This window comes from Papio anubis, chromosome 16, assembly GCF_008728515.1.
Source record: "Papio anubis isolate 15944 chromosome 16, Panubis1.0, whole genome shotgun sequence".
Taxonomy (NCBI): domain Eukaryota; kingdom Metazoa; phylum Chordata; class Mammalia; order Primates; family Cercopithecidae; genus Papio; species Papio anubis.
The window spans coordinates 78,664,229-78,680,091 of NC_044991.1; the positions used below are offsets into that span (position 1 = coordinate 78,664,229).

The 15,863-nt window shown below is 46.3% G+C and overlaps 1 protein-coding gene across 4 annotated transcripts in view; it reads right to left on the minus strand.

Annotated features, from left to right (window-relative positions):
* NFATC2 (nuclear factor of activated T cells 2) overlaps positions 1-15,863 on the minus strand; it is a 157,186-nt gene that overhangs the window by 89,467 nt on the left and 51,856 nt on the right. For all 4 annotated transcript variants that reach the window (XM_017944688.3, XM_017944690.3, XM_003904606.5 and 1 more), the window contains exon 4: positions 1,409-1,611. In XM_017944688.3, coding sequence (XP_017800177.1) covers positions 1,409-1,611 — 203 coding nt within the window. The remainder of the gene's footprint in view (positions 1-1,408; positions 1,612-15,863) is intronic.

The window sequence follows — 15,863 nt, forward strand, 5'->3', positions numbered from 1 at the left end:
CTCTTCTACTCTCAAAAATATCTGAAAAACTCTATGTAACTGGGGAATACTGATTGTGGACCATTCAATAGAGTAGTGAATCAACATGAAATCTCTTGAATAAATGTACTGTGACTGTGTATGAGAGCATCCTAGTTCTTAGGAAATGCACCCTGAAGTATTTAAAAGTAAAAGGGCGTAAAGTCTGCAACTACCTCTCAAACAGCTCGGGAAGAAATGGAGAGGTGGGAAGGAACGTGCTGGAGCACAGGTGAAGCATGTTAACGCCTGGGAAAGCCGAGGGGGCAGGATTCCAGGAGTTCTTTGTATACTTCTTGCAGTATTTCTGTAAGTTTGAATTTATTTTCCCATCCAAAGGTTTTTTAAACCCCAAAACGTGTGCAATGGTTCCCAGACTTCAGCCACAAGCATATTAGCTTTGTGAATTTGGACCTCTCTGCATCATTACTTAATGATCTCTCTAGGTCAAATTAATTTTTTAAATATAAGTAAATTTAACCTGATCCCATGCAACATAATACAAAGATTCATGAGTATTCTTCCTCCCAAGACACATGAAAATGCGGACATACTATACTTTTTTTTTTTTTTTTTTTTTTTTTTTTTTGAGACAGAGTCTCGCTCTGTCACCCAGGATGGAGCGCAGTAGTGTGATCTCGGCTCACTGCAACCTCCCCCCATCAGGTTCAAGCAATTCTCCTGCCTCAGCCTCCAGAGTATCTGGGATTACAGGCGCCTGCCACCATATCCAGCTAATTTTTGTATTTTTAATAGAGATGGGGTTTCCCCATGTTGGCCAGGCTGGTCTCAAACTCCTGATCCCAAGTGATCCACCCGCCTCGGCCTCCCAAAGTGCTGAGATTACAGGTGTGAGCCACCATGCCTGGCCTATGTATTATGCTTTTAAAATAGAAACATTTGGCCGGGCGCGGTGGCTCAAGCCTGTAATCCCAGCACTTTGGGAGGCCGAGACGGGCGGATCACGAGGTCAGGAGATCGAGACCATCCTGGCTAACGCGGTGAAACCCCGTCTCTATTAAGAAATACAAAAAACTAGCCGGGCGAGGTGGCGGCCGCCTGTAGTCCCAGCTACTCGGGAGGCTGAGGCCGGAGAATGGCGTGAACCCGGGAGGCGGAGCTTGCAGTGAGCTGAGATCCCGCCACTGCACTCCAGCCTGGGCGGCAGAGCGAGACTCCGTCTCAAAAAAAAAAAATAAATAAATAAATAAATAAATAAAATAGAAACATTTAAAACAGAAATCACAATGGGTTGATGGATCACAGACTGAGAACTGCCATCAACAGCTGCTTCCATCCGTTCCGTAGAGTTCTCTCTCCGAAATCCCTGCCACCTGCCCCCTGCTCGCTTCTCCATGAAGACCCACCGCCCTCAGCCTCCAGCCCTTACGTTGCCCTCATGTTGTTTTTGGGCTCCAGGGGGATCTCCAGGACTTTGGTGTTGCCCACAATCTTCTCATAGCTGGTGGTGGTGACAGTTTTCCCCGTGATTCGGTGCACCTGGTAGAAGGCATGCGGCTTAAGGATCCGCTCATCGGCTGTCCCAATGAAGATCTGAAGTCCCAGAGGCTTGTTTTCCATGTAGCCATGGAGCTGGTGGGGGAGAAAACAAGATCAGTATGATGTGGGGTGTGGTGGCTCTAATCCAATAAACAAAAAAGACCAGAGAGCTCATGGGCAGCAGACAGAGTATGGGATTTCCGCCGCATCTGGAAGAATGGAGAACTGGAAACGACCTTGATGTCCAGCCAGAGGGTAACACTTGGATAAATTACAGGCATCCCCTCTAACACTGAATATTAAGCAGCCACTAGAAAGAATACAGTCAGTCAGAATTTCATTATGGAGAAACAGCCAGAAACTGTGCTTAATTGATGACTGAGGGTGGAAGGAGTGTTGCATAGTAATTAGGATAACTGAAATTAACTGAAAATAAACTGAAAGTACAAACATAGAACTCTTGATAGTGATTCCCTGAGAAGATCAGAAAAAAGAACTGTCACTTCTTACATGACTATATTCCAATGAACAAAGTTTGATTGTGGAACTTTAAAAAAGAGTGTGACAAAAATGCCATAGTCAAGTCAAAAGATAAAGTCTGAAAGAAAATATGTGCAACATATAACAGATAAAACATTAGCACATACAATATATGAAGAATGCCTATAGTGAGTAAGTAAAAGATTCCCTGGCCATCTATTTAGAATCGAATCCCAATCCCAATGGCTTTCCCTATCTCCCTCTCCTACTTTTTATCCAGTCTAACACACTATATATTTTCTTGATTCCTTTTGTCTAAGTCTTTCTCCCAGAACTAAACTGTCACATCTCTGAGAGCGGGGATGTTTGCCTAGTTAATTTGCCACAAAATCTCTAGTGCCTAGAATAATGCTTGGCACCTAGTAGGCATTCTAATACATATTTGATGAATGAATTAATAAGGCTATCCAACAGAAAAAAAATGAGTAAGATATTTGAACAGAAAATTCAGAGAAAAACAAATGACCAGTTTGACTTCTAAACAGAAAAATGCAAATGAGACAACCATGAGATACCACTTTTCACCCATTAGAGTTAGACTGGCACACTTGTAGATATTTGATAATATCAAGTATTTTGGAGATTGCGGGGGAACAGACACTTTTATGCAGATGATAGCAATATAAACTGGTATAACTATTTTAAAGAGTATTAGAGCAACAGCTTTAATAAAACTACATAAATAAACATTCTTTGACTCAGTAATTCCACCTCTTGGTATGCACCCTAGAGAAACACTGTATATGCAGGAGACACGTGCAAAAATGTTTACAAAAACAAACAGAATAATGAACAATGAGTTACGTCAATAGCCTGACTACTAATAGGACATTCCTAGGCTATGATACACTAAGAAGCATTTTAAAAAATAGTGAGGTAGAAGTCTATGAACTGACTCAGAAAGATCTAGGACACACTGTTGAAAAACAAAAGCATTGTGTAGAAAAATATGTATAGCATGACACAACTTAAAGAAATGCAGAATGTTTTCCATCCATCCAGTTACAATAGAAAAAGGTGTAAAAGGATGTGCTCTAAACTGACCACATCTTCATCACCTCTGTGAATGGAGGAGGAGCTCAAGATTGAGAAGGTGATCAAAGAGGACTTCGACTTTCTATGCCATGTTATAGGAAGAATAGATTCCTAGAAACCTGTGAAATATTAAAAGTATATATATATGTATGTATGTGTGTATATATGTGTGTGTGTGTGTGTGTGTGTGTATATATATATAAAATAACAAGAGACAAAAGGACATTGATCTAGAGTTTGATGATGTGTTCCTGTCTTGTCATTGGGTGGAGGGACACTAGACAAATCATTTAATCTTTCTGTGCCTCTATTCCTTTCTCCACTAATTGAGTGGGACTACAAGTGACAACTCATGAAGAGCCCACTCTTCTCTGGAGACCCTTCAGTAGGATCTCCAGTCACCTGCCAAAAGGCAAAGTTGCAAGGTGATGAATGAGTACACATGGTCTAGAACTGTGCTATCCAATGCAAGAGCCACTAACCACATGGATATATTCATTAAAATTAAGTAAATTGAAAATTAAGTAAATTGAAAATTCAGTTTTTCAGGTGCACTAGCCACATTTCAGTGCTCAGCAGCCACAGTGCACAAACAGCTCAGACACAGAACATTTCCATTATCACAGTAAGTCCTATTGAACAATGCCGGTCTGAGAAGATGGCACGCTCATGTCCCCTTCTAAAAGCCACACAAAGAGAGAGGCTGGGAGTGGAACTGTGTTAGATGATCACCTTCTTCATAACCGGCCAGACACTTACTTAAGTGTCTGACACACACCTGAGAGGCGGCCTTGGGCCAAGATGGAAATCCAGGTCAGAAGCCGCTTATCTGAAGAACGGCTACTGTGCTCGGTGACGAAAATCAAAAGAAGGGCAGCATTGAGAAGAGATTTTGTTTTTGTTGTTTTTGCTTTGCATTTGAGCCCAAGACAAATATATTTCCTCATCTCCTCTCCTGGATTTATCAGGAGTTGGTATCATGAAGAAAGGTAAGATGCAGAGTGAGCCCTGATGATGTGCAGCTGTTTCCTCCCAATGACAGAAGCGCAGAAATCGCCTGCTGGGTGTACTCAAGATAAACAGGCAGGGAACACCTGGAGATAAAATCTATCACATCCCTACAGCTCCACCCGAATCCAGCCATTTCCATCCCCTCTCTTGTTGGCACACCTGCCCGAGCCACCATCACCCCTCATTGGAGTGACTAGCACAGACTGCTCAGCTTACCTCTGGCTGGTCTTTCACAGAACAGCTCAATGATCTTTTAAAAATGCAAATCAGATCCGGATACTCCCCTGCCTACAACCCTCCAAAGACTTCCTGTGGCCTTAGAATAAAATCCAAACTCGGTGTGATAGTCTAAGAGCCTTCCTACAGCCCAGCCTCTGCCTTCTCCTCCACCACCCCACTAGGCTCCTGCCAACCCCAGCCATCCTGCTGTTCCCTGAACACACCAAAGTCTTTCTGACCTCAGGGCCTTTGCACAAGCCATTTTCTCTGCCTAGAATACTCTTCCACTGGCACATTTGGGTTTCAGATCTTCAGGTTTTTCCTGAACCAGATTAGATACACTCAGTGCTAAAGCCAGCTCTTTAGGCATTACAAGAACCAATCATTAAACCTATAGGAATTTTAAGAGCCAGTTGACACCACTTTGGTCACTTGGTATGTGCATTTCCAGCCATAGTGGGAATATTTACACCACAAAAATTGACAGATGCTATAAACCAGGGCTTTTTTTCCCCCTGGAAAACTGGATGTTAAGCATTTACTAGCACATCACTGGAATATTTACTTCATTAACACCTGAAATTTCCTTGTTTAGTTATTTGCTGAACACCTCCCCTGCCTGAACGTGAGTTTCACAGTAGTAGGAACCTTGCTTATTTTATTAGCACGGTCAATGAACATTTGTTGAATCATCTGTCACCATCAACAGTAATGCAGCACCAGGCGTGATGGCTCACGCCTGTAATCCCAGCACATTGGGAGACCAACGTGGGTGGATTTCTCGAGCCCAGAAGCTCAAGACCAGCGTGGACAACATGGCCTAACCCTGTCTCCACAAAAAAAACTCAACAATTAGCCAGGCATAGTGTCGCATGTCTGTAGTCTCAGCTGCTTTGTGGCGCTGAAGTGAGAGGATCAGTTGAGCCCAGGAGGTTGAGGCTACAGTGAACCACAGTCATGCCATTGCACTCCAGCCTGGGTAGCAGAGCATGACCCTGTCTCAAACAAATAAACCAACAAAAAACAGTAACGCAGCAGTGAAAGCATGTTTCCCTCATGCTGCACACCACACTTGACGTTTTATACATCTCACAACAATTCCATGTAAAATGGGCTCACTGCTACCCAAATTTTACAAGTGAGGAAACTGAGGTTGCTAAGATCAGGCAACTTGTCCCAGTCAACACAGTGAGCATAAGGCAGAGCCAGGTTCCAAACTCCAGCCTCTCAGGCTCCAAACCCACCTGCTTCCCTGCCACCTTCTCCCTGTCCTCAGTGCCTGGTGGATTCCACTCTGCTCTCTGACTACAGGTCAGAAACGGTAGGTCCTCAAAGGGAAAATAAGTAAGAGCTAAGATGCAACATCAAGAATGTGCTTCCTGGGGCCAGCCATGGTGGCTCACGCCTATAATCCCAGCACTTTGGGAGGCTGAGGCAGGCGGATCTCTTGAGGTCAGGAGTTCAAGACCAGCCTGGGCAACATGGCAAAACCCCATCTCTATGAAAAATACAAAAATTAGCCAGGCGTGGTGGCACGTGCCTGTAATCCCAGCTACTCGGGAGACCAAGGCATGAGAATCACTTGAACGAGGGGTCGGAGGTTGCAGTGACCCGATATTGCACCACTGCACTCCAGCCTGGGTGACAGAGCAAGACTCCATCTCAAAAAAAAAAAAAAATTTAAAATAAAAAACAGAATGTGCTTCCTGCTGCACAGGAGTGGGGGAGGAGGGAGGGAGAGAAGAAGGAGCACAGAGGGAGATGGAGGGAGAGAAACAAACAGCAACCTAAACAAACAAAAATGGTAGCTCCTTGAGAGCAAAACCTTCTCCTTTATGAAAGCCAAGAATGGCCTCTCTGAGTTGAAGAGCAGCCTCTGGGTTGAGCTGGGCTGGCTCATACAATGTGAACAGACAGAATCCACCTGGCACTGGTGAGAGTCCCTTCCCCGCCTCCCCGGGTAACACCAGAAAGCAGTGTGGTATAGCAGAAAGCACAGAGTTTTTCACTTTGGATCAGACGTATCTGAATTTTGATGCCAGCTTTGCTTCTCGATGGCTGTGTGACTGTGAGCAATTGCTCCACCCCTGAGTTTCCATGTGCTCAGATAAAAGGGGGACATCACCCCCAACCCTGCAGGCCTCTTCTGAAAGGCAAAATAAGGTGACCTTTGTTGGGTACCAAAGCACAGCACACGGTAGGTACCCATGAAACTAGAACTTTCCTTGTCATCAGAGGATGACGCAAATCGAAACAGGGAGGTGATATTACAGAACTGAATGGAAGGGTGAAGAATGAATGTGAACAAAGTGAGAACCAACGTGAAGGCCTCCCATGCGGGAAAGCCCGGGCACTAATTCCAGTCTTCTCAGTGGGCTGGCTCAACAGTCGCCAGCTTGGAGTGTCAGAGGAAAGAGGGGCCAGGTGAAGAAACCTCGCCATCTTGCATGAAAAGAACACTTCCCGTCCACCCTCCATCCTCCCCTTCTGCAAAAGGTGCAGAATGTGCCCAGAACCCCCACTGCTCAGCTGCCTCATTCTGGAAGAGCCTTCCTTGCCAGGTTCCGGAGGTTTGATGAGAAGAACAGATAGCCATTTACTTGCTTCTCCAAAAAGTCAGTGATTTGGGTTTTGCAAATAGAACTTGATGTTTTGAGATGACGTGATCTGCCCTTCTGGTTCCAAACTCCCCATCATCCCCATTTTCGGGAGACTTCGGTCAGGAGGCTTTTCAGGCTTCTCCAAAGGTGAGGTCTTCTCAGTGGCCTGGGCCAGCAGGATCACACTCCGGGCACAGCAGACACATCCTGCAATACAGGAGCTCCACGTCACTGGCCTCCCGAGCAAAGGAAGCGCCACTTCCTGCAGCCAAGGTGAAGGCGAAAGTTTTCTGCTTCTTGTAATTTCCCAGGCGGTTGAAAAGGTTCCAGGAAGAAGCAGTGCTTCTAGTGCACACCATGAAGGGCTGAATGCATGGGAGGGGAGTGTCTGTGGCGTCCGTGGGGGTGGGGGCCCAGGCTGCAGCTCAGTGCGACTTCCATCCACCAAACTTCCCATCAAAGGGACCAAGAAGCAAGACTGCAGGCTTGGGGGCGTCGTTCTATTAATAATCCACTCTGTCCCCTCGTCAGCTCAGCTGCTTGAAAACCTGGATCTGAGGAATGATGTGTGATTCAGACATCCCACCACAGTTAGCTATATAAACGATGCCATCCAACCTCGCCACAAGGAAAACGTTGCATCTTCCACAGGTGAAGACCTTTCTGTACAGTGTATTGGTATCACTTGCAAACATAGCATAATGTAATCTCCATAACAATGCTCAGAGAAGAGCAGTGTTATCCCATTTTTAGATGACAACGGGTGAGGCTCAACCAGGTTAAGTAACTTGCTCACCATCCTACAGGTCATAAGTGATCAGGTGGCAGCAGCCTCCATTGGCCCTGTTTGTTTCTTCTGTTGTACGGCTGATTCCTGATTCAGAAAAAGGCAAAATCCCCCCACCCCAGCCCCCCAAGTCTGGCCTATGCATTTTAAGACAGGCAAGTCTATCCCACCAGGTCAGCAAGAAGAACCCACAGACACGCAAACATGGCCTCCACATGTTAAAGACCCACAGTGTCAAAGAGAAAGCTACTCAGACTCACCCCCTACCTGCCACCAAATTCAAGATCTGCCTGTTCTTAGTGGCAACTTAACTGTTCTGACACAAAGATAAAAAGGCATCAATATCTGTTGATTCTTGCTGTTCCTTTTTCTTGGTATAAAGTACTAAGAGTTCGCTCGTTGCAGGAAAAAATAGACAAGATAAATTACAAAGAGAATACCCCCTGAAAATAAGTAAGCATTTGAATGTACATCCTTCCAAACTTTTTTTTATTCCAAACTGTTTTATTATTCATTTTATTTTTCCTCTTACTTGACAAATAATAATTTTATCTATTTATGGGGTACAATGTGTGATGCTTTGATGTGTTTACATTGTGGAATGATGAAATCAAGTTAATTAACTCATCCATCACCTCACATACTTATTGTTTGGTGGTAAAAACATTTCAAATCTACTCTTAGCAATTTTGAAATGTAGACAATGATTATTTACTACAGTCACCATTCTATACAAGAGATCATTAAAGCTTATTCCCCTAACTGAAGTTATCTACCCTTTCAGACTTTTCTTCCAGGCACATAGATCAACATATTGGCATTCGAGTTTATGTATTGTCTCCATTGACTAAGATGGTCATGTCCTCTTGTCATTGAATCTTGCTTTATGAGAATCTCAAAGAACTACTTGGCATATCCCAGGGTTCGGACTAGCCCAAGGCCAGTGAGGTCCCCAGGACACATGATCTGAGGAGGCATTCACTATCAAGGTCCAGCAAATGCAAGGTGGGCACCTGAGAGTGAGCCCCACTCTCCATTTGGCCCCCTGGTGCCTCTCTTCCCGCACCCCAGCCCCAGCCCTGCGTGCCCATTCTGCCTGTGGATCCCTGTAGCCAGTTGCACATTTAGATGGTTCCCAACTTTCCCCCATTACAAACACTGCAGTAAGAACCCTTGCAAATGGCAGTTCCCTGAAAACGACTCTGCTATCAACTGTGCTCAGGGCTTTTTAAATACTCTCAGTTGGACGATTCCAATCCAAAATGTGGGACTGATTTTCAAAATGGCAATGGGCCAAACAAACTGTTTTGAATTTTACTAAAATAAAACATTAACGATGTTAAGTAGCATTTTTGTTGAATTTGAAATATTAGGAAATTGCTATCATCCTCAAAGATTTCACTCTGAAAGAAAGAAAAAGCCCAGAGTGGCGGGGGCCGGCCGGGGGAAGGCCGGGCCGGGGGAGGGTGCCGGGGAAGAGTACTGCAATTCCCCACAGCCATGCAGCACGTGGGGAGAAAATCTGTACAAACACACATGGATCTCAGTTGAGTATTTATTTTGGGGTGCAGAAGTTGCAGCACATACCTGCCACCCTAACCCCACCTTCCACCCCACATACACACACACAGACACACACACAAGCAGACCAGGCACACTTCGTCCATGACTTGACTCTCAGTCATTCCAACAAGCCATGATTGTGTGTTAATCACTTCAATAAAAACCCTAATTCTTGGTACCTCTCTCTGCCTCCATCCCGTATTAGATCCATCTCAAAACCCTGTCAATCCCATTCCCTAAATCCCACTCAAATTTGCTACCTGTGCCTCCTCCATCACTTCCACTCTAGTACCCTGGTCAAAGAGGGGGCCCAGTCTTGCCCACCCCTCTCCCTCCACCTACACACAGTCTTCCTCACATAGCAATCCAGCTAGAAAGATCCCTAAAATGGTAAGTTAGAGCTTATGCCACCTCTGCTCAAATCCCAATAGCAAACATCTTCCTTACATCAAAAAGCCCAAGTCCTTACCATGACTCAGAAGATCCCATATGATCTGGCCCTGCTTCTCTATCTCCCACCCACCCTTCTTCCCTCCCTGCTGCCCCCCATGACAGCCACACTGGCCTTGTCACCCTCAAGAGACTGAGGCACCCAGCAGGCAGGTGCCCATCCCTGGATTCCAACACTTATCGTGCCCTCAGCTTGAAATGCTCTCTCCGCATGACCCACAGGGCTCACCCCACTCTTCATTCAAACCTGTCCTCAGGTGACCTCTCATCAGAGAAGCCTTCCCAGACAGCCGCACCCCAAGGTGACACCCCACGCCCTTCTCACTCTCCCTCCACACACCCTGCCTTAAGTTGCATCATCTACCTGACACTTCCCTCCACCTGACCCCGCATGTGATACTTATTTGCTCTTTGCTGCCTCCCCCAGTAGAATGTCAGTCCCCTGGGGGCAGCACCCCATCTTTCCTGTTCATGGTGCAGCCTCAATGCCTAGAGAACCATGCAGGTGTCCAACAAGTGAGCAAGGCTAGAAGGGACTATGTGTGACATCACGGGAGGAGCCAGAGCAGCTGCAGTCTCTCCAGACGCGCCCCTCTCCCATGACAAAGAGCTGTTATACACCCACACCGGCTTCTCTCCAGCTTGGGCAATTCTCCTCCTGGCCCACAGCGACCATTGTGTCACAGAGCCTTGTCCTGCTCGGTGTAGGCACGACTCAGCTGGTTGGACAACTGATACCTGGGCTGCCCTGTTCCAAACAGAGGTGACAGCATCTCCAGGTACGATGAAGGAGCCCTATGCCTGCTTTCTGACCCAGCTGGGATCCCACTGGCTGGATGTGTCTTCAGTCCGGCAGGAGGCCACTGTGGTCAGCTGCCCTGCTGATAGCGGCACATTTTGCAATTACACAGGGAACCATAAAAAGAGAATTAGACATTCTGGACAGGCTTGAAAACCAAACAAGTCAGGCTCTCTCAGTATTCTAAATTAAGAACCAAGTCATTCTATATTTCTCACATCACTGAAAATTAAAAACAGACATATCTACCGCATAGCAAGCACGCTCACTCAAGAGAGGCTTGATGGCCCAAAACATGCTAGATTTGTTTCCAATTACCATGTCCACATTTGAAACGCTGAGGAAGCTCTAGAAACCAGCGTGGGGAGATCAGAGGCAAGGCACATTAGCCTAACAGGACTCAGGACCAAAGGCTGAACCCCAGCCCCCTCTACTCACGGCCCCCATGGGGTCTTTGAATAAAAAACCTGGATCATTTTGTCCCCTCCTTTGGGCTGGAGGCATGAACCTTCCCTTCTCTGCTCTCACCTGCCCCTCTCCACTCTCAATCTCCAGCTTCTGGTCCCCTGGACAGACATGTCAACCCAGCCATGGGCTCCCTACCAGCATTCCCGTCCCCACCACCATATAGGAGCTGGGTCTGGAAGGATGGGATTAAAATATGCAAGCCTTCTTTGAGTTCAACTTTGAAGTTGGGCTTTTTCTTATTGATTTTTTTTTTTTCAGAAGTCATACAAGTGCTTTTCACGTCTTCTGTCTGTATTCCTCTTGTGTAGAATCAGTGTAACATTGAGATCAAGAGTCTGAGTCCTAGAGTCCAACCATCTGGGTTTACATCCCGGCATTGACACTTAATGTGTCATGGCAGGAAAGTGACTTGCCATCTCCAGGCCTCAGTTTCATCATGTGTAAATGGGCTCCTGACCCCGCACACCTCACCAAGCTGTTGGCAGGATCAAGCGGGCTATGTATAAAGCATGTCACAAGCAATCAATGTTAACTTTCATTCATATTTTTCCATCTATGACTGGGTGACTTGTGGCAATTAAAGGCCTCTTCTCTGGTCTCAGTTCTTGGAAGAAATCAACTTGAAGATCGTCGTTCAGTGCTAACATGTAATGATCCTCAGGTACATTTAGAATAAAATCCAGGCCAAGGAGAGTGGATTCTTTGAGGCCAGGACCTCAAGACCAGCCTGGCCAGCATGGTGAAACCCTGTCTCTACTAAAAATACAAAAATTACCCGGGTGTGGTGGCACACACCTGTAGTCCCAGCTACTCAGGAGACTGAGACACCAGAATCATTTGAACCTGGGAGGCAGAGGTTGCAGTGAGTGAGCCGACACCGTGACACTACCCTCCAGCCTGGGTGACAGAGCGAGATTCTGTCTCAAAAAAAAAAAAAAAAGAAAGAAAAAGAAGAACATCATCCAAACTGCCCATCGCAGCTAACAAAACTCTGCATGATCAGGCCCCTGCCCACATCACCAGCTTCATCTCCCCCACCCCAGTCCAGCCACATGGGCCTCTTTGCTGCTCTCGGAACAGGCCACGTTTGTTTCTGCCATAGGGCCATAGCATTTGCAATGCTATGCCCTCGGCCTAGAACATTCTTCCTCTGGGTCTTCCCACGGCTAATTCCTCCTGATCCTTCACGTCTGAGCCTAAATGCAGGGCCCTCCCTGGGTAGCCTGGCAGAAAGACAGCTCCCCCTAGCATCGCTCCATCACATCTTCCTGTTTATTTCCTTCCTGACTGTGCTAAGTGTTACCTTATGTGTTTGCTTATTGCCTGTTCCCACCTCCTGCCCCACTAGAATATAAGCTTGTCCATCACCATGCCTCAGCACCTCCAACAGTATTTGGCATACAGTAGATGTTCAATAAATATTTGCTGAATAAATAAATGAATAGATTGATTCTCAGGTTCCTATGTGGATCCACATATTGCCGAGTGATTCATTCTCCAGCAACTCTGAGAAAGGAGGCTCATTCATGTCTGGAACAGAATCCCTACGTTTGGAGTCTGCCTAAACTCACTACCATTTGAGCCAGTCTGCAGGAATGTGTCTCACCATGAAAGAGACATATTATACCAGGCCAATTACACTGAAAGTCAGAAGAGCAGACTAACTTGGGCTGGAAAAATGAAGTTTACAATCTTGAGATTGAGTTGAGAGCACAGCAGCCTGGCAGCTCACGGAGATGGCGAGGGAAAAGTGAGGCACGTGCAGTGCTGCCTGCTGCCAACTGTTGACCCAAAGACCAGACAACAGGGGGAAAGCATCCTTCAGAAACATTTCTCCCAGAGTTTCTCACTCAGGACACTGACCTGATATTAGAGAACAAGGTATCTACCATGTGCAGAGGACTGAGCTCTGGGAGAAGCAGGGGAAAGGGAGAGGCTTGATCCCCAAGAGACGGCAACTGGGGAATGGAGCTTGCAGAAACCCCGTGCAAGCATCTGGCCCTGACCGTGCCCAGCATGGCAGTGTGTGAATGCGCCAGGAATGCTGGGATGGGAGGCTACAGCACCAGCCCTGATGGCAGCCGCTTCCGAACACACTGATAAGACATTCCTCTGCGGGAGCCAGGGGAGGGAGACCATCTGGATAAATAGCTAATGCATGCAGGGCTTAATACCTAGGTGATGGGTTGATAGGTGCAGCAAACCCCCATGGCACACGTTTACCTATGTAACAAACCTCTGCATCCTGCACATGTATCCCAGAACTTAAAATAAAATTAAATTAAAAAACAAAAACATTCCCAGGAAACTGCTGTTCAGCTTCACAAAAATGTTCCACCAGAGACATGTGGATGAGCCATAAGCTCTGACTTCTCCCCTTTCACTACAGCCACAGCTGAAAAAGAACCCCAAGATGGTAAAGAGACAAAAGCCAGGGCTGAGGAAATGCAGGCCAGCCAGCCGAGCCAGCCACGGCATAAAAAAGGTGGGTTATTCCCAATCGAATGACACCTCCACCCCCACACCAAAGACTGTGCAGGTCTCTCTGGATTCAGACCAAAAATTCTGAGTCACTTTTGCCACAGGGGGGGAAAAAAAAGGAGAAGGCAGACGTGATGTGTACCTTTCCACACTCTATTTTGGGATTTTAAGATCCAGTTTCTTTCATTTCAAAGGGTGGGTTTTTGGAGGGCTCTCTGCATAACTCTTAGACTCAGCACGGCGAGACGGCGCTGAGACGGGCTCTGTCGGTGACCTGGGGAGAGGCGGGACCCACTGGCAGATCAACAAAACGCATCATTCAGGAACAAGGGGCCCGTTCTTGTGTGGAGCGCATGGGGCCTGGCTTCCATAAACATGATGGAAGCCTGTGGGCTGAGCCAGTCTGACTCACCTCTTCATCGGGGCCATTCCCAAGTTCATTCACTCCTCCGTTTAGTCATTCATGCAGCAGAGTGCCTCTCAGGGAAGGAAGATTAAGCTGAAGGCTGTCCTTCAGGATTATTAATATACATGCCTTTGGTGAAGAATCGAGTGCTTCTCTGGATGGGTGGTAACATTCGGGATTATCATAATCCCACAATTTAAGACATTGGGGTAAGAAACTAGTAAATCAGGATTTCTCAACCTCGGCACTATTGGCCAATGTGGACTATTGATTTGGGGGCCAAATAAGTCTTTCTTGTCGGGGGCTGCCCTGGGCACTATAGGGTGTTTGTTGGCATCACTGGACTCTAACCAGTAGGTGCCAGCAGCCACCCTTTCCCCAACTGTGATGCACAAAAAAGTCTCTGGACATTGCTAAATGTCCCCTGGGACACGAAATCACTCCCATTGAGAAACATTCTTAAATTAAGCAAAATTTATGAGGAGGGGAAAGAGAAAATCTGCACTGAAACCCTATCCCTTGTCCATCACAAAGTGTTTCAACAGGACCTTCAAGAAACACCCCAGATCCTTCCACTTTTCACGTTCTCATCAACCTCCCTGGGTCCCAGCACTGCCATCTGGATCCCTGCATCCAGCCTCTCACTAATCTCTGCCTTGTCCCTTGTTCCCATTCTGAATAGAATCTCCACAAGAAGCCAGAGGGATCTTTTAAAAGCAAGTGAGATCCCATCACTTCCCTACTTAAAATCTACCCATGGCTTCCGGGTGCATAAAGAATTACATTCAAGCTGGGCTTGGTGGCTCACGCCTGTAATCCCAGCACTTCGGGAGGCCAAGGTGGGCGGATCACTTGAGGTCAGGAATTCACGACCAGACTGGCCAACATGGTAAAACCCCGTTTCTATTAAACATATAAAAATTAGCCAGGTGTGGTGGTGGGTGCCTGTAATCCCAGCTACTAAGGAGGCTGAGGCAGGAGAATCGCTTGAACCCAGGAGGCAGAGGTTGCAGTGAGCCAAGATCACACCACTGCACTCTAGCCTGGGCAACAGAGTGAGACTCTGTCTCTCAAAAAAAAAAAAAAAAAAAAAAAAGTGTGCGGATGACTTGCAGAAGAGTTACTGAGAGGAAGCTCACACCAAGATGGTGAGGGGGCCCATTTGGCCCTGTCTCCCTCCCTTCTTGAAATTCCAGTGCTTGGAGTATAGAGGTGGTAGCTGCAGCCCCAGCAATCATTTTGAACCATAAGGTGGCCTGGAGTTGAACAGGAGGTAAGAAGGAACCTGGATTCCTAATGACTTCATAGCACTTTGGACTACCCATCTCTAGATTTTCTACATTCTTAGATGAGAAGCAACTGTTATTTGGGGTTTTCTGTTAGAGATAATTAAACCTAAGTCTAATTGAAGGACTCATCAACCCATCAGCATCACATCAAGTGCAAAGACAGTAAGACAACCATGTCTAGGTGGCTTCTAGTTAAACAAACTCAAGGTACTAATGGCACGTGGATCCGTGCACCAGCCTGCTTTACCGAAGGCTTCAAAAACAATGATTTCTCTGAAAACCCAGTGCCAAAAGAGAATCTGAAAGAAACTGCCATGTACAAAGAGTCAGATGATTCAACTGCTCAGAAACATACCAAGTAATGACACCCAAGTCAGTCTGAAAATGTTCTCATCCTCTTACTCACAATCCAAAAGAACGTCTAGAAAGGTATTCCCAAGAGGAGAGGTGAAGTGGGGAAAGACGACTGTCTGACACACGCAGGAATGACGATGGTCCTCGCTAGAAATAAAATTGCTGCTTACTTTCTGTCTGGTTTCCGAATTGCTTTTTCCTGGTTAAAAGGTGCCAGGCCTGGCAGCTTTCTAAACATTTAACATTCAATTCAAGTCAACAAATATTTGTTGAGTTCTGCCTATTCACAAAAAGGGCCATGCTGGGGAAAACTGGATAATAGGGAGATGCTATAATTAATCAT